Source organism: Lipotes vexillifer, unplaced genomic scaffold, assembly GCF_000442215.2.
Source record: "Lipotes vexillifer unplaced genomic scaffold, Lipotes_vexillifer_v1.1 scaffold722, whole genome shotgun sequence".
Lineage (NCBI taxonomy): Eukaryota > Metazoa > Chordata > Mammalia > Artiodactyla > Lipotidae > Lipotes > Lipotes vexillifer.
In genome coordinates, this window is record NW_006795213.1 from 55,830 (window position 1) to 78,300 (window position 22,471).

Consider the following 22,471-nt stretch of genomic DNA (forward strand, 5'->3'; position numbering starts at 1 on the left):
GCAGGAATGGATTCTAATTTTACTGTGCCTTTAAGGTATCTGTCAGATGATCCTTGAGTTTTGTGATTTGCATTTTAGAATGTGAAGAATGCTGAGTGTGTGGAAGATGGAGTTGAGGAAGAAGGGAGGCGGGCGGCAGGAGACAGTAACACCTCTTAGATGCAGGGTGATAAAGGCTGGAACTAAGTTGGTGACTGCAGAGATGTTTTGGAGATACAGTCAGGTAGACCTGGTGATTATTTGACATAAGGGGAAATTGGGAGGCGGTGTGTGTGGAAGAGAGTCTGGCAGGCATCTTTGGTGATGATCTCTAGAGTGTTCATTAGGTGGCTTTGAGTCTTTGAAGTATCCTGGGCTGGGGATTTCCTAGAAGGAGGCAATGAAAGAAGTTTAAGTGGGGTGTGAGCCCTGTTAGAAGTGGTCCCAGACCCAGGGGGAGTCAACAGGGTGCAGTGAAGGAAGCTGTGAGCAGAGAGGTAGAGTCATAGGGGGCTGAGGAGAGACCTTAAAAGCCCCTTAAAGCCCCCCTCAGACCTGTATTTGCTTCCAGCTTCAAGTTTGGATAGTCAGTCATTTGTGATGCTGCCCCCCAGTGATGAAGTGGTGACTATTCTGGAAACTCTGACAAGCAGATGCCTCCATGGGAAGAATTATTGCCAGCAGGTCCTCTGTCTCTATGCACTTGCCAAGGTACGTGCCAAAGGGCTGGGTCTCCACAGGAGCTCCCTCTGAGAGGGAGGGAAGGGAGCGGGTGAAGGTGGATTTTGGACACTGCCCTCGGTTAGCCCTTCAGATTATAATCATGACCTGGGAGTAGAGCTCTTGTCAGGATGTTGGCCCCTATAAATCCATCCCTGGGGAATAGTGGTGAGCTTTCCATATGGGAAAGAGCCCAAAATAAGTTTTAAAATAAAATTAAATGGAATGTGATGACTATAAAACAGGAGCCAGAGCAGCCAGGAATTGTTCTGGCTTTGTGCTGATTGAGGGAGAAAAAGAGTAGATTCTAAGTGCAATGGAAGAGCATGAGAGAAAGCAAGCTGAGCACTAAAAGCCCTTCCTTGGACTACAAGGCTCAGAGACTTCTTTGGAAATTGAGGGTTTCCTGCTGCCACGGGAACAATAAAGAAAGGGCTCTGCCTTTTATTCAACTTCCTTAGGTTTCATAACATTTGAAAAGCTCAGTGTTCAGGGAGAGATCAGTCACCTGATGTTTTCTGAAGACAAGCCTTTCTCTTGCTTGGATTTACCTCACTGGCAAAGCAATAGAAAGGGCTAGAAAACAGTGTTTGCTTCTTCTAAGGTTTCTGCTCAGGATGAGGGATCTTTAGGCTCAGAAAACCATGGCGTCTGTCCACATCAGATTTCAGGAAAGGCTGTCTTCTGCTAGCTTTTTCCTGGTTCCTAATGATGGCTTGGATTGGCTCTGCCTTCCTCTCAGGAGTTGGGCTGTTCCTACACAGATGTCGCTGCCCAGGATGGTGAGGCCATTCTCCGGGTAATCTTGGCCTCTCAGCAGCCTGACCGATGCAAGCGAGCTCAAGCCTTCATCAGCACCCAGGGCCTCGAGCCAGACACAGTGGCTGAACTTGTGGCCGAAGAGGTGACCCGGGAGCTGCTGACCCCATCAGAGGGAACAGGTGCCCTACCTTTCAGGCCTCCCCAGCCTTTCAGATCACATTCTCAAGTTACCAGCATTAAGGATTTGATGTTATGCTCATATATATCTTGTATGCTGTCCTTTCAAGTTGCCAGGTTGCACTTGTAAGAGGAGAACACATTGCATTTATTTTGTTATTATTGCTTTTTGTTTATTGTTTTATGATTATATTTAGAGTAACTGTGTCTTTCTCTGAGCTAATGAGCTCCTGTTGTCCTGTAAGATGGCATCTCACCTGAGATATTTGACCCCAGCAAGAGGAGAGCTGCCCCGGAGCACCTTCATCATTACCTCCTGGTGCCCAGGCCTGGGCAGAATGGGCCTCCTGCCCTGGGGCTCTTGTCTTCCTTTCATCTCTCTCAAGGTAAAACTAGCACCTTTCTCCACATCTTTCTGTATAGGATATAAGCAGACGTTCACCCCAACAGAGGAAAGCCAGACGTTTCTTCAGCTGACTGCTCTGTGTCAAGACCGCACCTTGGTAGGCATGAAGTTGTTGGATAAGATTTCCTCCGTTCCCCATGGGGACTTGTCTTGCAGTAAGTTCTTGGCCACTTTCTTGCATGTTTTGGGCCCAAGCAGGTCTCTAAGAAGTCTTCTGAGGTTAAGTCTTCTCAAAACTCACTTTTTGGATCCTTGTTCCTTCTCTGGATCCCTACTCCTCCAGGATTGTTTATAAGTTCTTAGTAGAAAGCCATAAGTTCATTGAAGAAAAGTTAGAAAATATATATGCCAAAGCAGCCCCCAATTTAAAATCACACAAAAAAGTAACCTTTTAACATTTGGCATATTTAGCTTATTTTATTCTTACATTACCCTGAAAAATGGCTATTATTGTCCCCATTTTAGAAGAAGGAAACTGAAGCTTTAGAAAAGTTGATTAATTTATAACTGTTAAGTGGCAGAGCTGGCATATGAACCCTGTCTGTGTGATTTCAAAGCCTGCTCGCTTTTCAGTGTTGTATGCATTCAGTAGTATGTGTCCCTCTCATCTTTTTCTATGCAAGTCCATAGGTTTTTATTTTTCAAAAATAGCATTATACTGTTTATAATTAACAATATGCTGTCATTAATCTTTCCATGACACTATTCTATATAATTTTTAGTCGTTACATAATATTTCTCTTATATGTAATTTAAAAATGTATATACCCTATTGTAGGACCCATAGATTGCTTCCAATTTTCTGCTGTTTTAAACATTGTGATAGACATGCTTATAGGCAAATCTGTGTGCACATCCATGGTTATTTCCCTAAGACAAATTCCTGATTCAGGAGTATGCCCATTTTTAAGGATTTATATATATATATTGCCAAATTTACTTCAGGAAAAAAAATTCACTTTCACTCCCTCTTAAGCAGCGTGTGAGAGTATCATTTCCTGGAGTCCATTATACTCTGCAAATTTGATTGACGCGTAAAAGGCATTTTACTGATGTTTAGTGAACACGTGAGATTTTAAGAGGTTAAATACGTTTATTTATTTATTTATTTATTTTGTGGTACGCGGGCCTCTCACTGCTGTGGCCTCTCCCTTTGCGGAGCACAGGCTCGGGACACGCAGGCTCAGTGGCCGTGGCTCACGGGCCCAGGCGCTCCGCGGCATGTGGGATCTTCCCGGACCAGGGCACGAACCCGTGTCCCCTGCATCAGCAGGCGGACTCTCAACCACTGCGCCACCAGGGAAGCCCTGAATAGGTTTATTTTTAAAACAGCCTTTTGGGAATTCCCTGGCGGTCCAGTGGTTAGGACTCGGCAGTTTCACTGCTGTGTGCCCGGGTTCGATCCCTGGTCAGGGAACTAAGATCCCACAAGCTGTGCAGCACGGCCAAAACATAAATAAATAAAATAGCCTTCTGTATCTCTTCTCAGTCCAGTTCAGCAACATCTACTGAGTGCTGACTGTGTGCCAGGCACTCTAAAAACAGGGGTATGGTGAACAAGTTAAGCAGCGGTCCTGGAGCTCACAGACTAGGGGTGTCATTCACAGTAAGCATACTGATGGAGCCAAAGGTTTTATTTTCCTTTCCTTTCCTTTTTTTCCTCCCAAAGGTTTTGGGAGGAAATGTGCAAACCAAGACCAGAAGCATTAGTAGCCAGTAGGTTTGGGGAGGGCCCCACAGGTGCAAAGGCCCAGAGGGCACAGCATGTATTAAGGCTGAGAACCCCTCTTCTGTCTTCCAGCATTGCAAATATTTTTCCCAGTTTGCCTTTTAATTGTGCTCGTAGTGACTGTGTATAGTAGTTTTAAATTTGTGTGTGTCACATCTCAATCTAGAAAGCCTGTAGAAGTGCAGAGCATCAAATAGCACTTGATTAGGCCCTGAGACTCTCCACTCAGCTACAGAGAATGCCCTCGGACTTGTATTGGCAGGTACTCCATCAGTTTGTCTGCAGAAGGTTTCTCCATCTTTAGAAAGCTAGCGTTCTTTGTTCTCATTTTTTGAGCCTTTTGGAAGTGCTGTCACTGTATGCAGACTGTCTTTGAGGAGAGGGTTAATCCCTGTGCTGTCACTGAGAGAACTGACTTCGTCAGGGGGCCGTCCCAGAGCTAGAACTGGTGAGGTCAGGGATCTCAGAGGACTGGTGAGAGAGCCTTCTCCAGACAGACCCAGCTGTACCAGGCCCCTTGACCCTCCTGCCAGGTACAGAGCTAGACGGGTTAGCCAGGGTTGACAGTCCTGTCTTACCAGTGCCCAACCCACCCAGCCACAGAGCTGCTGATCCTGGCTCATCACTGCTTCACGCTGACATGCCACATGGAGGGCATCATCCGAGTCCTGCAGGCCGCCCGGCTGCTCACAGACAACCACTTGGCCCCCAGTGAGGAGTATGGACTGGTGGTAAGTCACGCCCTCACCTTCACCCTCCATCCTGAGGAAACCTTTGATAGAACAGATAGGCTGGAGACTATCAGCTCAGAGCTGATGTGGTCTTAGGGAATTTACCTATCTGGATACCACTACCTACTTCGTAGCTGGCTGGGCAGTTCAACCCTCTGCTCCAGGTTATGATTTCTGTCCAGAGATTGCTCCAAAGGAATAGAAATCAAAGAGGATCCCTGCCATGCTCCAGGACTGTCATACCCCCTTACCAAGCAGTTAGCTTTTCTAGAGGGCTAAGGTGGCAGTTACTTCCCCCGCAAAACAAGGTTCAGACCTGCCTCTTACATCTGAATTGAAAATTGAAATGAGCAATTGAAATGAGACAACTCAAGCTTCCTGTACCTCCCCCCAAATTCTCTAGGCTCGAAACTGACCCAAGTGTCTGAGCAAGCCATTGGGTGCTGTAATGAGGAGTGGTGGGAAGAGGAAGAGTGCCTGCCCAGGAGGATGGCACTTCAGCACTTGATAGTCATGTTTAGAGACAACAGAGGAGGGGACAGACAGCCAGTGGTTTCCCAATGACTAGCATTTCTGAATCCTCCAGAGAAGGCCCCTGTTGGGTACATGGGATGGGAAGGGGGAGAGAGAGGCAAGGAGGAAAGGAGTTAAGTATGGCAGCCTGGCCACTAACCCTTCTTCCCGCCAGAGTTTGGTATTTGAAAGCAACCAAACTGTTGGGGTAGTGGTCTGGCTCAGAGAACTCCAAGCAATGCTGATGCAAGCTGCCCTCTCCCTTTGTAGGTGCGTCTCCTCACTGGCATTGGAAGGTACAATGAGATGACATACATATTTGATTTGCTGCATAAAAAACACTATTTTGAAGTGCTGATGAGGAAGAAATTGGACCCGGTAGGTGTACAGTATTTTTGAGCTGCAGTATGACATGTACTACTGACACTTGGAAGTCTCAGGTTTTCTCAGGATTAATTCCAATCAGGATGGACTCCCGGGATATAGAGGGAGGGAATTAAGGACCTCCCTAAGACATATACTGTAACCAGTAGCTTAAGGTTACAGAGCTCAGACCAGTTTAGAGTGGAGAGTTTTCAGGGGACCATGAAAAAGTGTGTTGTCGAGAGCTATTCAGAAGTGAATGCCAAGGTCTGGGTCTAGAAAGCTGTGGAGCTATTTATGATGATGACCAGGAAGGAGGCTGGGAAGAAAAAGCCTAACTTGCCAGGCCTTTGGTCTCTGGGCACTTGTCTGTCCTCAGCATACTATGTGACACCAGGCATGCACTCAGAGCCTCTGTTTTCACGTTATTCATTGGCTGATTCATTGTTTTCACCCATTTCACCTCTAAAGATTTAAAAACCCATGGGACTTCCCTGGCGGTTCAGTGGTTAAGACTCTGCGCTTCGGGGAACTAAAATTAAGATCCCACATGCTGCGTGGCGTGGCCAATAAACAAATAAATAAAAACAAACCCAGGTGCACTTTTGACATCTGGGAACTTGGGCCCAGCCAAGCAGGATTAAGAGACAAAGCAGAAAAACTCTCCTCAATGCTGGGCTAGTTTCAGGACAGACCAGTCCAGTTGTAAGGAAAGGAGCAAGTCCTGGACACAGGGACACCTTCAGGATTTTAAAAATGGTTTTTGAGGCATTTTTGTTCCTGCATTTAAATATTCTTTTAATAACTTTGTTTCTGATTACAAAAGTAATGAATATTCAATGTTAAGACGCTTAACGGGTGCTCGCTTTGGCAGCACATATACTAAAAATTGGAACGATACAGAGAAGACTAGCATGGCCCCTGTGCAAGGATGACATGCAAATTCGTGAAGCGTTCCATATTTTAAAATAAAAAGACACCTGGAAAACAGAACACGAAAAAAAGCCCTGTGTGTCTAGCTACTGTCTGCAGACAGCCACTGCTAACAATTTGGTATAGGCCCTTTCTTTGCACATATACCCACATATACACATACATGTTCACATATTTTTATCAAACTTCTGTCATGCTGTGCAGATAGGAAATAGCCTGCTTTTCTCAGTTAATAATAAGCATGAATAATTTTCAAGTCAACATCGGTTTTAATGGCTACATGGTGTTCTCTTAGATCTTATTCTGGACATCTGGAATATTTCTAATTGTTTGCTATTAAATATCCTTGTTACATCCATCTTAGCACGTCCCTCTGCTTGCTTCTTTAGGGATAGAGTCCTAGAAGTGGAATCGTTAAGACTAATGCACGTGTGTACATTTTTAAGGCTTCTCGCCTCTGACAGGTCTTACCATTTACACTCCCACCAGCAGAGAGGATGTGCCTGTTACCTTATACTCAGGATAGTATAAACTTCTGTATTCATTTTTGCTTATCTTTTCCTTTTCCTTGGGAGTTTCTGAGGAACTTTCAGAATCAGAGGACTAGGCCAGTCCTGCTTACCTTGCAATACGTGGCTGAGACCTTGGTATCCCCCCCTTTTTTCTGGGCAGAGTGGTACCCTGAAGACGGCCCTACTGGACTACATCAAACGCTGCCGCCCTGGGGACAGTGAGAAGCACAACATGATTGCCCTGTGTTTCAGCATGTGCCGGGAGATTGGGGAGAACCATGAGGCAGCTGCCTGCATCCAACTGAAATTGATTGAGTCTCAGCCCTGGGGTGAGCAGAGGTCACAGCAGCACCTCCAGGGCAGTGATGCTGGCCAGGGAAGGTTCTCAGGGCTAAGCAGGGCAAGAGTCCATGAGACTAATACCCACCCCAGCTTCTAACATTTATTTAGGGGGGCCCCAGGGGGCAGAAAGGAGACAGAAGGGGGGTTGGAAGGCATTTTACCCCTCTTGTAGCCAGTGCATCCAGGGGTGTCACCTGTCAAGAACCAATGTATGTTGATGCCGTGTAAGCCTGCCTTGCTGTTTCAGAGAGAAATTGAACTAGATGGGGCAGTGAATCCTACTCCAGTGTGTGTACTTTTGGCCCAATAGCCTTTACCTGAGTGAGACATACCTGCCTCCCTGTGAACATGAGCTGTTCACAGCAACAAACATGGGTTGTTTCTATAGTCCACCCTACTACTGAATGGGATGAGAGTACCCAGCCTTGGGAGTCAGACACACCCAAGTTTCCTTTACTCCCCTGCAGAGGACAGCCTCAAGGATGGGCACCAACTGAAGCAGCTGCTGCTGAAGGCCCTGACTCTGATGCTGGATGCAGCAGAGAGTTATGCCAAGGTAACCACGAGAGTCTTACTCCAGACTGGACTTGGGGCTTGGTGTCTGCAGTAGGAATAATTTTATTTTGTTCCATTGCTGGAGGGTTCACAGGGGAGATGACGGCAACCAAGTCTTTATCTGTGCCTACTGCCACCCTTATCCCTCAGGACTCCTGCGTGCGACAGGCCCTGCACTGTCACCGGCTCACCAAGTTGATAACACTGCAGATTCACTTTCTGAACACCGGCCAGAACACAATGCTCATCAACCTGGGCCGCCACAGGCTGATGGACTGTATCATGGCCCTACCTCGGTTCTACCAGGTGAGCAAGGAACAAAAACCTAGCCCGTGCTGCCAGCATCCTCTCTCCTGCTGTCCCTGTCATGGGACCCAGAAGCTGAGTGGTTTACCTAAGGTCTCAGGGCTAGTGACAGAACCAGGACAGTCCAGCTCTCCAACTGCCTTTCCATAGTAGTATTTACCAGCATATTGTCTGGGCAGAGGTTGGAGAACAGTGAGACATACTGTCTCCTTTCCCCATGCTATTAAGCCAGCAGAGAGGCAGACATCTTTGCACTTAAGGTAGTTGAGGTTCAGGGGAACATCCCTGCTAGTGGTCCTGTGAGCATCTCTTAGCCCCAGCATTTCCAGACCAGTGCACTTGGGTTAGCATAAAAAGTCAGGGCTTCTGAGAGGCTGGTTCTAGCCCTTTAACAAGGAGGGATGGTTATCAGGGAATCAGCCCTTTCACTGTTCCTTAGAGAGTTGAGTTAGAAAAATATTCATCAGCAGTTCTTTTAACCCACTGTGAGGAAGATTAAAAACACTGAAGGAAGGTGTTTGGGGTGTCAGGGAAGGGTAAACAGCAAACTTTTCACCAACCCTGATGATACATAGAGCCTTCTAACATAATTGGTGATGATAATACTGTACACCCATAGAGTGACTATGAAGTCATTTTCTAGAGCAGTTTGCCTTCAGTTTTACATCAAATAGGCTCTAATGGTGTCCTCCTTCCCCTCCATCCTTTTAAGGCTTCTATTGTGGCTGAGGCCTATGACTTTGTTCCTGATTGGGCTGAAATTCTATACCAACAAGTGATTCTTAAAGGAGACTTTAATTACTTGGAAGAATTTAAGCAGCAAAGGTTATTAAGATCCAGTATATTTGAAGAAATTTCAATAAAGTAAGTATTAAAATGCCTCTGCTTTGAGATCAGCACGGGTAAGAATTTTATGACTACGTATAACATGCCTATAGGCTACCTCTCTGCTTGAGATGGCAGAGAGATGTCAAGAATACCCAGAAAGACGATCTTTTGACAAATTTATGCAAACAGATGAATGAGAAAGTTTGCTTATGGTGCTCTGCACTTAAAATGGGAGGAGAGCTACTCAGCTTGTCTGAGGTGCCAAAAGCACTAAACATCAGAGGTCCCCTTTGGAGTACTGAAATTATTCTAATTAAGGCCAGCATTAAGATGCTCATTTTTAATGAAAAAATTTCATTGTCTATCAAGCCCTCCCTAATAGTCTGAATGATTTCTCAGATTCAAGCACCCTCTCCTCTGTAGACAGTGATAAGTATCAGAGCTGATAGCCCTCGTTCAAGATGCAATATCTTAACCTGTACGTTCTTGTTTCTTTGTCTAGATGTAAACATCATCAGCCTACTGACTTAGTTGTGAAAAACCTGAAGAAGTTACTCACATATTGTGAAGATGTCTACTTGTATTACAAGCTGGCATACGAACACAAATTTTATGACGTTGTAAATGTGCTTCTGAAGGACCCTCAGACAGGTTGCTGTCTAAAGGACATGCTAGCAGGTTAGCTGGATTCAGATGACATGAGGATGGTTACTGCCAGAAATTCATACATGCCTGTTTTCTTATACTGAAATGAGGTACTGACAGATGTTTGTGGTCAGACTAGAGAAATGCCATGTAAAACCCCAGGACTGACCATACCAGTCCTTTGTGAATAGTGGGTGAAGAAGGAGAATTTTCACAAGGAACTTCCTATTTGAAAATAATTATTCATCTATACCATTTTATATAGATATTGGTATTAGGATCAAAAGTCCATCTTCCTCAGGATAGCTTCTACTTTAGGAGATGATACAATATTTAGTAAAGAATACCTGTGCCTGCAGATTCCAGTTTCAAAGGAATTTAATATTATTTACACAGTTAAGGAACAGATGATACATTTCCATTTATTAGAAACTGATCTCTATAATAAAATAAGATTTTAAATTCAGTGTACGTCATTATTACTGCTAAGGAAATCTTAGCCCTTGTCTGCCTTAAAACAGTCTTTATTGGCTGTAATTATTGCTGTCTAGTCACTGCTTTCTGTTAATTCCTCAAATCATTTAGATGGTCCTGTCTTCCACTGAGTGGTCTACAGAGCTTTGATTGAGGATCCTACTTCCTGTGTAAGAGAAATTTAAAATATTTTTTGCTCTGTCCCTACTTTTGAGTCTGTGGCAGTTTCAAAAAAAGACTCCAACCACAGATTTGGTTAAATTGCTTAAAAGAAAATATATAATAGAGACGATCACCCTATCTCTGCTTACAGCCACAACCTGAGTTATAAGTTCAATTACTCCAAATAAATAGGTCTTCTAGGTACTTAATTAGGCCTTAGTATCTAACCAACCAACCAATTTCCCCAAATAAATAAGAAGAGGAAGGCAGCGCTATGCCTTTGTTGCTCTAGGGTGACACTATTAAGGACCTCACAAATCATTTTTGTTTTAAAACTACATCTACTCATCAAGCACTTAGTAAGCTTTATAAGTATACAGAGAACTCTAGTCCCAAGAGCTTTGTTCTTTACTCTCCAAAAATATCTCTTGGGAGGTAACACAAAATTTAAGTCCTCACAATAGTAACTTTATTAAATTAGTTGCTTTATAAAACATTGCAGATGTCATAATTGTTAACATAACAATTTACCAAACTGTAGTTAAGTGGCACAGTTTGCCGAACACGTTTTATAAAGGAAAGGAAATGCCAAAACCCTGTTAAAGCTGATCCACTGCAGCCTCAGACAACAAAGGAGATTTGTTTCTCAGACACTTAAATCAGACAAATAAAATAGGTAAGGAGTTTCCCTCCCCCATCCGAAGCACTCCATCAGTAGAACAGTCTGATAAACAGAAACTAGACAGTCTAGCATTCAAGAGATTCCACAACTTGGTAATGCAATAATGGAGAGGTTGACCTTCTTCAGCTTCCAAGTTGGAGGGTTTTGGTCATTTAATTTTTAAGTATCAAACTAGTGCTTTTCAGCCGCCGTATCTTCACTCTGAGATAAGCAGTCTTCTTCACAATGCATTTTTAATATCCTCGCGCTCAATTTTAAGACAAAGCAACTTTAATACTAGGTGCACACCACATGCCCTTGCAGCAGACTGCTTTTCTCGACAAGTTATGAAGTAGTTCAAGGAGGTATGGTTAAGGCTGTATTACTGAACGGTGCTGGTAAATACTACACAATTTTTTGTCATGTTGCAACCTTTGTTTCCAATTTAGTGACTGCTGCTATGGAATCAGATAGCAACAACAACATTATTAGGTCTGTTTTTTTAAACTGTGATTTAGTAGCAATGGAGGGTCCCAATTTTAACCCCTTGGCAGCAAGATCCAAGTTCCCTCATTTGCACATTAGCACCTAAGTGTCAAGGGGTTAATAACCAGCACAAAAGATACTGTACTTCTGATTGTAGCATTTGGCAGAACTGAAAGGAAAGGAAGTTGTGCTACATGTTGAAGGGATTGTGGGCAACAGAAAGAAGACACCAGGAGAAGATAAAACGTCACATGAAGTCTTCAAAATCTTGTACATATCCTCCATCATAACCACCATAATCTGCCAGATCATCTTTCATGGTAGCCTTTAATCCCCCTCCGGGAACCACACCTTTCTTCTTCTTTTTGGCTTTGCTTTGCTGAAGATAAAAAGAGAATTCATTCATGAGATTTTTATCTACTATGGGCATCTTATATGGTACAGCAACCCTCAATAGAGTCAACAAAGCTCTGCTTCCAGAAAAACCTTAGTTCTCTAAGGGAGATCCCACACTTGACCCAGAGGAATTTCTATTATTAATTCAGAAAAACATAAACATGTCTGTAAACAAAAGGATGGTAATGGCACTCATACTCCTGTTCTACTTCAGTATAAATGGTATTGGTGAATTGCTTGACTTCTCAGGCTCCTACTACACTTGTTGAGAATATTATGCCTATACCCCATCCTTGTGTAATACACATTTCCCACGCAGCTAGCTCTTACCTTTTCTTGCTTCTGTTTTTCACTGCAAAGTACAGTCAATGAATTGGTAATCTTTTTCAAGTCATCAATTTCCACTAAAAAAAAAAAAAAAAAAAAGCATACCAGTAATTTGGAGAATAAGTAAAAGCAAAATATACATTCTTCTACCTAATTTGTCCATCACTAACTTCGGTAACTTGGAAAGGCTATTAATTTCTCCTGTTTAACATAACACGATGGAGAATCATTCAGTCTATGGCTAGGCTCACAGATCAAAACCGTTTGAAGTAAAATGGCAAACTCAGCAACAAAAATTTATAACGAACTCTAATTATAATGTGTAGAAATGTCTTTATAGCTCACAGTGCTCCCTACCATTTTTCCTTATCCGGTCTAAATACACAGAGAATAACCATGACTTATGGAAATAAACATCCTTGATGCTCAGTGAGGAGTATCTGAATGAATATGTAACGACAATTCTTTTTTTTGCGGTTCACGGGCCTCTCACTGTTGTGGCCTCTCCCGTTGCGGAGCACAGGCTCCGGACGCGCAGGCTCAGCGGCCATGGCTCATGGGCCCAGCCACTCCGCGGCATGTGGGATCTTCCCGGACCGGGGCACGAACCTGTGTCCCCTGCACCGGCAGGCGGACTCTCAACCACTGCACCACCAGGGAAGCCCATGTAATGAGAATTCTTAAACTTACAGATGATAACTCCCCACCCCTTGGGGTCGCCATTTTCTAGCATAGGAATGAGAATGAAAGTGGCAGTTATCTCAGAAATCGAGTAAGTGCCCCACCAGGAAATAAGCCCATTTAGTGGACAACACATCCTTCCATCCTTATAAAAATATAAAGCTGGAAACAGACATGAGTTTTTAGCTACCCAAAAAAGTGTTCAGTCTGGTTAGAGAGCACCTTCAAAAACAGTAAAAATAGTATACGGAAAATAAAATACCAACTATGGGTAGATCACTGATCAAATTCAGAACCTTCAGCTTAATAGCAATTTCCCAAAGAAAACCTAACTTAAAATTCATTGTGTAGGGACTTCCCTGGTGGCACAGTGTTTAAGAATCTGCCTGCCAATGCAGGGGACACAGGTTCAAGCCCTGGTCCGGGAAGATCCCACATGCCGTGGAGCAACTGAGCCCGTGCACCACAACTACTGAGCCCATGTGCCACAACAACTGAAGCCCGTGCGCCTAAAGCCCGAGCTCCGCAACAAGAGAAACCACCACAATGAGAAGCCCGTGCACCGCAAGGAAGAGCAGCCCCCGCTTGAGGCAACTAGAGAAAGCCGTAGTTGCCTGCAGCAACGAAGACCCAACGCAACCAGATTAATTAAAAAAAAAAAAAACATTGTGTAGAATTCATTTTTCTCAATCTTAAAAAACAGCAGACAGGGCTTCCCTGGTGGCGCAGTGGTTGAGAGTCCCCACGGGTTTGTGCCCCGGTCCGGGAAGATCCCACATGCCGCGGAGCGGCTGGGCCCGTGAGCCATGGCCGCTGAGCCTGCGCATCCGGAGCCTGTGCTCCGCAACCGGAGAGGCCACAACAGTGAGAGGCCCGTGTATAGCAAAAAATAAATAACAGCAGACACTAGCAAAAGCAGTCCTTCCTTCCCACCTTAGTGCTATACCACCCCAGGTTGTCACTCCCATATCCCCTGCCCCTGAAATATATGACTCAGCATGAAACCAAATCCATGGACCCAGAGAATGGGTGCCAGCTCTGCTGAGCAACTTGCACCTGGCCATGGGCTTCCTCATTTATAAAATGAACAGACACTCGCTGTGGTCTCACTCAGCTCTAAAATTCTGTATGATTTTCCCCAAAAGACACTTTGCTAGCCGCCGCCTCCAATATATAAGTAGATAAAATAAGAAACTAGTGTTTTATTAGCTGTTTGTCAACAAGCACAGATGTCTCTTTGGGAAGCCACGGTAAAAACACTCAGAAGGCACCCTCAAAAAACAAAAACAAAACCACTCAAACTCAATGCATATCTGCAGAACAACACTCCCAAGCTAACTGCTAAAAGGAAATCTTAAATATATTAGAGCATCCCCTGCCCTCAAAAGTCAATCTCCATTCTCCTAAGTATGATGTACCCCTACACATCCATTCACAGAGGCCAGAGGTTAGAATTACTTACATGAAATACACACATCTCGAACTAAGGCTTCCAAAAAACTGGCATAATATAGTGATTTTTCATATTGTGTAATTTTGTCTTTTAGTAACTTTCCAAACTCTGTGAAGTCATCCCTTGAAGATGGGTTCATAGCATCTATTCCATAAACTGTATTATTAACACCTGTAGGAGAAAGGGGACACAGAAAATATCAGAAAGGTTTTTTTAAAGTTTAGAAACTAATTAGATACCTGAATAACCCTGTTATTTCATTCTAAAACAGAGGTTCTTAACCTGAGTCTACTGAAATCCTTGGAAAGAATTCAAATGGTCTGTACATAATTACTGTATCACAGGTTATTTCAGTATTTTGATACCTATTTCATTATAACAGGTTTCCTTTGTAAGTAAAATCCTGTGTATTTTATGGATTTAAAAACAGTATATTAAGAAGGGGCCCAAAGGCTTCACCACACTGCCAAAGGAGTCCCTGGCACAAAAGTGATGCTCTTAAAGCATCTGTCCAAGAACAGCCCACAGAAAAGTTGGGAGACAAAGAAAAAAGCAAAGCAAACTAAGATGGTTCCTGTGAAAGTATCCAGCTAACTACAGAAGCTAAAAAAGAGCAAACCATGTTTTAAATCCCAATAGAAAAATTAATCTGGCCTAAAAGGATTCTAGGCGATTAGACACTATGCTTCTGTATACTCCTAAATTATCAAGTAAATTAGTTGTTAACAATAACATTGATCCAGTATTTTAGTATGAGAAACACATTAAAATCCTATTAACCAAATGATCACCATATGAATACATGTTTTTGCCTTTTAATCTATAATTGGTGTTCCATCTTACAATTTATTACCACATAAACCCTTCTCTTTAATAAACACATGGGTGGCTTTTACCATTCTACAAAGACAGGATAGTGGCCAAGTGCTCTCTGTAATGAGATGAGTGTGGTTAAGACATGCCAAGCACTTGCCAGTGGAGCATCCATAGCAACTCGAGATTGCTAAAGACCCGCTGAGAGATAAGGTCATACTTCCAGTGAAAAGGAGAATGATCATTACAGTCAGCCTGCTTGATCCATTTTAAAGAAGAGGAAGGGTAGGGGAGGAAAAAATCAAAATAACTAGATCCTTCTTGGCTCTAGGTTTCATTTAAAAGTTATTTAACTGTTTCAGGACTTCCCTGGTGGCGCAGTGGTTGAGACTCTGCACTCCCAATGCAGGGGGCCCGGGTTCAATCCCTGGTCAGGGAACTAGATCCCACACGCATGCTGCAACTAAGAGTTTGCATGCTGCAACTAAGGAGCCCGTGTGCTGCAACTATGACCCAGCACAAGCAAATAAATATTAAAAAAAAAAAAGGTATTTAACTGTTTCAACACAACATTCTACTCTGAAAAGCACTCAATAGAGACAACAACAAACTTGGTTAAATGAAGTGAGAACTTTAAATTATTTCTCTGACTGTGTTTCTTACATTACCCTCTGTGCCATGTAACTATCCTCCTGGAACACTGTGAACTTATTATCTATTTACAGAATCCTGAACATATCTTTTATCTTACACACTAACCACAGCTGCAGGCATGGCACACAGAAATGGAAGTCCTCTAAAGATAGGGCATGATGAAGGCCAAGAAGGGGTACAGAAAGAAAGGACCTTGAGCACAAGAAGGCACAACCAAAGCTGAATGCCCCACCGGGACCAGCATACTATTGTCTAAATCTTATCCAGACTTAAGACAACATGACAGTCCTACAGTCAGTTCAATTATTTAAATCTCAAAGCTACAGACTTCACATTTCACCCAAATTTCATCCAGCTGATACATATATTTAAAGCAGCAGTATACTTTATTTGGGTCCAATGACTTTTTCTTTTAAATCCTTATTGGAGTATAATTGCTTCACAATGGTGTGCTAGTTTTTGCTCTGTAACCAAGTGAATCAGCTATACATACACATATATCCCCATATCTCCTCCCTCTTGCGTCTCCCTCCCACACTCCCTATCCCACCCCTCTAGGTGGTCACAAAGCACCAAGCTGATCTCCCTGTGCTATGCGGCTGCTACCCACTAGCTATCTATTTTACATTCGGTAGTGTATACGTGTCCATGCCACTCTCTCACTTCATCCCATCTTACCCTGCCCCCTTCCCGTGTCCTCAAGTCCATTCTCTACGTCTACGTCTTTATTCCTGTCCTGCCCCTAGGTTCTTCAGAACCTTTTTTTTTTTAGATTCCATATATATGTGTTACCATACGGTATTTGTTTTTCTCTTTCTGACTTACTTCACTCTGTATGAGACTCTAGGTCCATCCACCTCAAAACAAATAATTCAATTTCGTTTCTTTTTATGGTTGAGTAATATTCCATTGTACATATGTGCCACATCTTCTTTATCCATTCATCTGTCAATGGACACTTAGATTGCTTCCACAATGACTTTTTATCTTAATCATCTTTTATACAATACTCAAATTATTCAAAAAGCTGAACATGTATCTCACTCTACCTTAAGTAATGAAATCTCAAATATAAACAAAAGAGATTAAAAACTGCTTTCTACTATCCAAATCAGCCAGTATCATATTTCTTCAAAAAAGGCGTTTTCTGAATTTTCGTAACTAGTAAGACTTCCATAGTATTCACTTGGAACTTCAATACTGCACTGTTATCAAACCCCCACTTACCAAAAGTTTCTTTCGCTAATTCGAGGTCTGACTCTTCCTGTAATTTCTTTAGCCGCAGTTTATCTGCTAATTGTTCGTCTGTTGTTAGCACTTTAGGTTCTTCAGGTTCTTCTAACTAAAATGAGACAGCAATGAAGTTTTAAAAGGGCTGGGATTATAATGGACCCAGAACATCTCTGTACTGTATGAATTTTTTTTCTAGACACATATAAATAATAGCAAACACTTATAAAGTGTTTACTGTATTTCAGCCATTCTTTTAGATATTCTTATCCCAATTTTACAGGAAAAAAACCTGAGGCACAGAGAGGGTAAGCAACCTGCCCATGGTAACAGAAGGTTAACTCAGGTGGTCATGTGACAGAGTTCAGATTTGAAGACTGGGTTTATTTTATGGTAATTTTTTTTAATTAAGGAATTGAGATCGCAGACAAGTTGAAAATGGCACTCCCACATACTTTAGCTAAGACTGTATATTGAAACAACCTTTCTAGGGTAACTTGGTAATATTTATCAAGTCTTAAAAATATTCTTATATGCTTTAATCAAATAATTCCACTTGTAGGTATTCATCTTAAGAAACCAAAGCTGCATACAAATATTTAACCAAAAGGAGGTCAAATGGGGTATTATTCATAAAATCAAATAAATTTAGAGAGGACCTAAATGTTCCACAACAGAATGGTTAAATAAAGTATATGGCACATCCATATGAAAATACAATGTAGACAGAAAACAAATTTTTTTCAAAGAATTAGAAAAACATTTCCCCCCTATTTATCTTTTTGTTCCACTTCTCTGAGATGACAGTTAACAGTTCAGTTTATATCCTTTCTATATACTGTAATATAATTTTCTACAGTATGTTACTACAAGGGGCTATCTTTGATAATATTTATCAAAGTGGGAAAAAGATGAAGGGAATTTGTGCCATTCATGGTTATCCATGCCTGTGCAGTTCGACGAGTTTGCTTCAGAAGTCCACTTCTGAAATAGGTCACATTTTATTTCTCATGGAGAAGATGAAATAAGAAAGGTCATGGGCTTCCCTGGTGGCGCAGTGGTTGAGAGTCTGCCTGCCGACGCAGTGAACACGGGTTCGTGCCCCGGTCCGGGAAGATCCCACATGCCGTGGAGCGGCTGGGCCCGTGAGCCATGGCTGCTGAGCCTGCGTATCCAGAGCCTGTGCTCCGCAACGGGAGAGGCCACAACAATGAGAGGCCCGCATACCGCAAAAAAAAAAAAAAAGAAAAAAGAAAAAGAAAGGTCATGATGCCAAGTTAGGAAATCTCAGAACACTTTCTCAAAAGAAAAAGGGAAATATCCCAATTGCCTTAGTAGACCTGAACATCATTTCCTGCAACAAAATTGAATATATCTTAACTCAATACTTGACCTAAGATAAAATTAATTTACGCATACTAAGGTTTCTTTATGTTGGAGACTAATATCAAGATACAACAAAATAAGTATAATTCTAACTTCAATGACCAAGAAAGATCACATCAATACAACTTCTTAGACTGAGCTATAAGAATCCATTGCTTGTTCTGATCATATAAACACACATGTAGGGACTTCCCTGGTGGCGCAGTGGTTAAGAATCCGCCTGCCAATGCAGGAGACACGGGTTCAATCCCTGGTCCGGCAAGATCCCACATGCTGCAGAACAACTAAGCCCGTGTGCCACAACTACCGAGCCTGCGCTCTAGAGCCTGCTAGCCACAACTACTGAGCTCACGTGCCACAACTACTGAAGCCTGCGTGCCTAGAGACCATGCTCCGCAACAAGAGAAGCCACCACAATGAGAAGCTTGCACACTGCAATGAAGAGTAGCCCCCACTCGCCGCAACTAGAGAAATCCCTCGCGCAGCAACAAAGACCCAGCGCAGCCAAAAATTAATTAATTAATTAAAAAGCATACATGTAGGTATTTTTAGATATACAAATTATTAAAAAGCATCTAAAATGTTCCTGACTTGGGGGAAACAGACATTCTCACACATTGTTGGCCATGATAATTTGCTACTAAAAAGGAATTTTAGTAGCTGATTCCAGGCCTAAGAGAGTCTACCAGATAAGCCGGGCATTACTTTTTTTTTTTTTTTGCGGTAGGCAGGCCTCTCACTGTTGTGGTCTCTCCCGTTGCGGAGCACAGGCTCTGGACGCACAGGCTCAGCGGCCATGGCTCACGGGCCCAGCTGCTCCGCGGCATGTGGGATCTTCCCGGACCGGGGCACGAACCCGTGTCCCCTGCATCGGCAGGCGGACTCTCAACCACTGCGCCACCAGGGAAGCCCTTTAATTTTTATTTATTTTTGGCTGCACTGGGTCTTTGTTGCTGCACGCGGGCTTTCTCTAGTTGTGGTGAGTGAGGGCTACTCTTCATTGCAGTGCGCGGGCTCTCACTGTGGTGGCTTCTCTTGTTGCAGAGCACGGGCTCTATGTGTGCGGGCTTCAGTAGTTGTGGCTCATGGGCTCTATAGCGCAGGTTCAGTAGTTGTGGCGCATGGGCTTAGCTGCTCCACAGCATGTGGGATCTTCCCAGACCAGGGCTCAAACCTGTGTCCCTGCATTGGCAGGCAGATTCTCAACCACTGTGCCACCAGGGAACCCCCAGGCGTTACTTATTGTGCCAGAAAACAAGGAACCTTTCAAAGACTAATGGAGTTCTGTCAAAAGGATGAAGACAGGAACAGCTTTGAGGGATCCCTACTCTCCAATGTTGGGACAATGTAAGGATCAAAAAAAAAATCACTGTGGGCTTCCCTGGTGGCGCAGTCGTTGAGAGTACGCCTGCCGATGCAGGGGACACGGGTTCGTGCCCCGGTCTGGGAAGATCCCACATGCCGCGGAGCGGCTAGGCCCGTGAGCCATGGCCGCTGGGCCTGCACATCCGGAGCCTGTGCTCCGCAACGGGAGAGGCCACAACAGTGAGAGGCCCGCGTACTGCAAAAAAAAAAAATAATAATAATAATCACTGTATCTGAATGAAATGTATAAAAATCTGTAAGTCCATAAATTTACTCAAAAAGAAAAAATTAAAACCCACAAAATCCCTCATTTTTCACCACTTAAAGTTATTACACCTCCTCCTTACTCTGAAAATTGGCAATTAAAAGAAGCTTTTACATTTTCTAGTACAAACCACATCCAAAGTAACCAAATAGCAAAAAAAGGAAAAAAAGCCAGCCAATAAAAAAATGGAAGAAAAGTCATAGAATGAAAAACCACCATTCTGCAATCCCTTAAGAAATAATTAGGCAATGATCATCAATGACACTAAAACTATTGGGTGACAAGTTGATGTGAAACTGGATTACCTGTAAGCAGAAATATGTAATTAATTTTACAATAGAAGGATCAGACTGTCACCAACTTAACCCAGTAATCAATTTTAGCATCACTAATAATAGGACAGACATTACATGACTCCTGATGTGTGTGATGCAATATGGAGCATACAGCATTACCTCTGAAGTATTCCAACCAAAAATGTTTAATCTGAATCCAATCAAACTTTCAGACTTCACTGCCAAGTTACAGGAAATTGTAACTACAAGGAAGCAATAAGACAAATCTAGAAGGTGGGGTGTTCTACAAGACAACTGCCCTGCTCTCTTCAATAAGTCAATGTCATTTTAAAGAGAAAGACAGACACTCTAGGAGACTTAGGATACATTAACAACAAAGTACATGCAAGGTCCTTGTCTGAACAAACCATATGTAAAGACATCTGACAATTAAAGAAATGTATATAAACTGAGTATTAGATGATATTAAAAAATTATTGTTCATTACATTAGGAATGTAATCATGTGAGAAATATTCTTGCTTTTTCAGAGATGTATACTGAAGTATTTAAAGGTAAAATGCATAATGTTTGTTATTTGTTTGATTATATTTTAGCAAAAAAAGAACAGATGAAGTATGGTAAAATATTAACAACTGTTAAATTTAGGTAATTTGTATGATTATCCATTATGCTATTTGCTTGAAATTTTTCTTAATGAAAAGTCAAGGGAATTCCCTGGTGGTCCAGTGGTTAGGACTGGGCATTTTCACTGTGGGGGCCTGGGTTAAAAATAAAATAAGAGGGCTTCCCTGGTGGTGCAGTGGTTGAGAGTCTGCCTGCCGATGCAGGGGACACGGGTTCGTGCCCCAGTCCGGGAAGATCCCACATGCCGCGGAGCGGCTGGGCCCGTGAGCCATGGCCGCTGAGCCTGTGTGTCCGGAGCCTGTGCTCCGCAACGGGAGAGGCCACAACAGTGAGGGGCCCACGTACAGCAAAAATAAATAAATAAAATAAAATAAAAAATAAAATAAGAAAGCTCGCCATGATCTATGGCAAGATTTCCATGATATATTAAATAAAGCAATATGAAAACTATAAAAATTGGCAGGAATATGACTATACAGTTGTATACAAATGGACAAAATCACCTTGGAGACATCATAAACCAATATTTACTTATGGGATAGAGGGAGAGAAACAGGACAAATGAGTGAAGAGTTGGGAGTGCTTCTTAATACCGTTCTGATTTTTGAATCATGTAAATGTGTTTTCTATTCAAAAAGCAAGTAAATTAACACAAAATTCTTGATCTTAATCCAAATAATCCAGAACAAAAACATTTATACAGCACATGGCAGAGAAATGGACACTTTCTGTATTCACTCAAAATGTACACTGCAAAAAAAAAAAAAAAAGACTAATCACAGCTAGAGAGAACTGCAGGCACTGACAAAAATCACTGACTATGGGGCTTCCCTGGTGGCGCAGTGGTTGAGAGTCCGCCTGCCGACGCAGGGGACGCGGGTTCGTGCCCTGGTCCGGGAAGATCCCACATGCCGCGGAGCGGCTGGGCCCGTGAGCCACGGCCGCTGAGCCTGCGCGTCCGGAGCCTGTGCTCCGCAACGGGAGAGGCCACAGCAGTGAGAGGCCCGCGTACCGGAAGAAAGAAAAAAAAAAAAAAATCACTGACTATGGTCACAACACAGTCATGTTCCAAAATGTCTGTGAAAACTTAAAAAGGCATTCTAATACATAAAGCTTCTGGGTTTGGTTTTTGCAAAAACCACAAATTCAGTATGTTTGGGATCATCTTATCTGACAGTATCCATTTATAGTCCTTACAAAGCCCTTCAAATGATTAGGTAATATTGACTATTAAGATACTGCACCACTACTGATGTGAGAATTCTATATTTTAGAAAATAAATAGTACTTACTATTTATTAGGTAATATTAAGTAATTCTGCCTGTTAAGATGCTGCACCACTACTGATGTGAGAATTCTGTATTTTAGAAAATAAATAGTACTTACCCTCTTTTTAATTTCTTCTTGCCTTTTCTTCTGCTGCCGTTCTTTCTCTTTTATCTTCTCTGCTGTCTTTTTCTTTTCTGAAATTTTTACTTCTGAAAGTAATATTTTAATCACAGTTATCTTGAATACTTTCCAGTTTATGAATGAGACAGACATGATACTTATATACTTCAAGAGACCAAACCTCACCCAGCTCCAATTTCATATGGTGATTTCCCGGCAAATAAGAATAGGAAAGTTCTGGGACTCTTCCTTTCTCCTCTCTAATCTGACCCCTAAGATCCAAACATCTCCCTTCTTATTTCCCT

The 22,471-nt window shown here is 42.6% G+C and overlaps 2 protein-coding genes across 3 annotated transcripts in view; one reads left to right on the top strand and one right to left on the bottom strand.

Annotated features, from left to right (window-relative positions):
• SPG11 (SPG11 vesicle trafficking associated, spatacsin) overlaps nucleotides 1-9,539 on the top strand; it is a gene marked incomplete at its 5' end in the record, with an annotated part of 64,590 nt that extends 55,051 nt beyond the window's left edge. Inside the window, 10 exons of the mRNA XM_007467525.1 lie at nucleotides 551-690; nucleotides 1,442-1,640; nucleotides 2,062-2,199; nucleotides 4,371-4,504; nucleotides 5,288-5,395; nucleotides 6,986-7,154; nucleotides 7,635-7,723; nucleotides 7,873-8,028; nucleotides 8,741-8,892; nucleotides 9,359-9,539. Of these exons, the coding sequence (XP_007467587.1) occupies nucleotides 551-690; nucleotides 1,442-1,640; nucleotides 2,062-2,199; nucleotides 4,371-4,504; nucleotides 5,288-5,395; nucleotides 6,986-7,154; nucleotides 7,635-7,723; nucleotides 7,873-8,028; nucleotides 8,741-8,892; nucleotides 9,359-9,539 (1,466 nt within the window). The remainder of the gene's footprint in view (nucleotides 1-550; nucleotides 691-1,441; nucleotides 1,641-2,061; nucleotides 2,200-4,370; nucleotides 4,505-5,287; nucleotides 5,396-6,985; nucleotides 7,155-7,634; nucleotides 7,724-7,872; nucleotides 8,029-8,740; nucleotides 8,893-9,358) is intronic.
• A 322-nt stretch (nucleotides 9,540-9,861) lies between these two features.
• Nucleotides 9,862-22,471, bottom strand: part of EIF3J (eukaryotic translation initiation factor 3 subunit J) — a 23,889-nt gene continuing 11,279 nt past the window's right edge. The window contains exons 4-8 of one of the 2 annotated variants that reach the window (XM_007467526.1): nucleotides 22,164-22,255; nucleotides 16,836-16,950; nucleotides 14,151-14,312; nucleotides 12,011-12,084; nucleotides 9,862-11,663 (exon numbers count right to left, since the gene is read on the bottom strand). In XM_007467526.1, the coding sequence (XP_007467588.1) occupies nucleotides 11,532-11,663; nucleotides 12,011-12,084; nucleotides 14,151-14,312; nucleotides 16,836-16,950; nucleotides 22,164-22,255 (575 nt within the window). In that variant the 3' untranslated portion in view covers nucleotides 9,862-11,531. The remainder of the gene's footprint in view (nucleotides 11,664-12,010; nucleotides 12,085-14,150; nucleotides 14,313-16,835; nucleotides 16,951-22,163; nucleotides 22,256-22,471) is intronic. The other variant, XM_007467527.1, reaches the window with a different exon arrangement.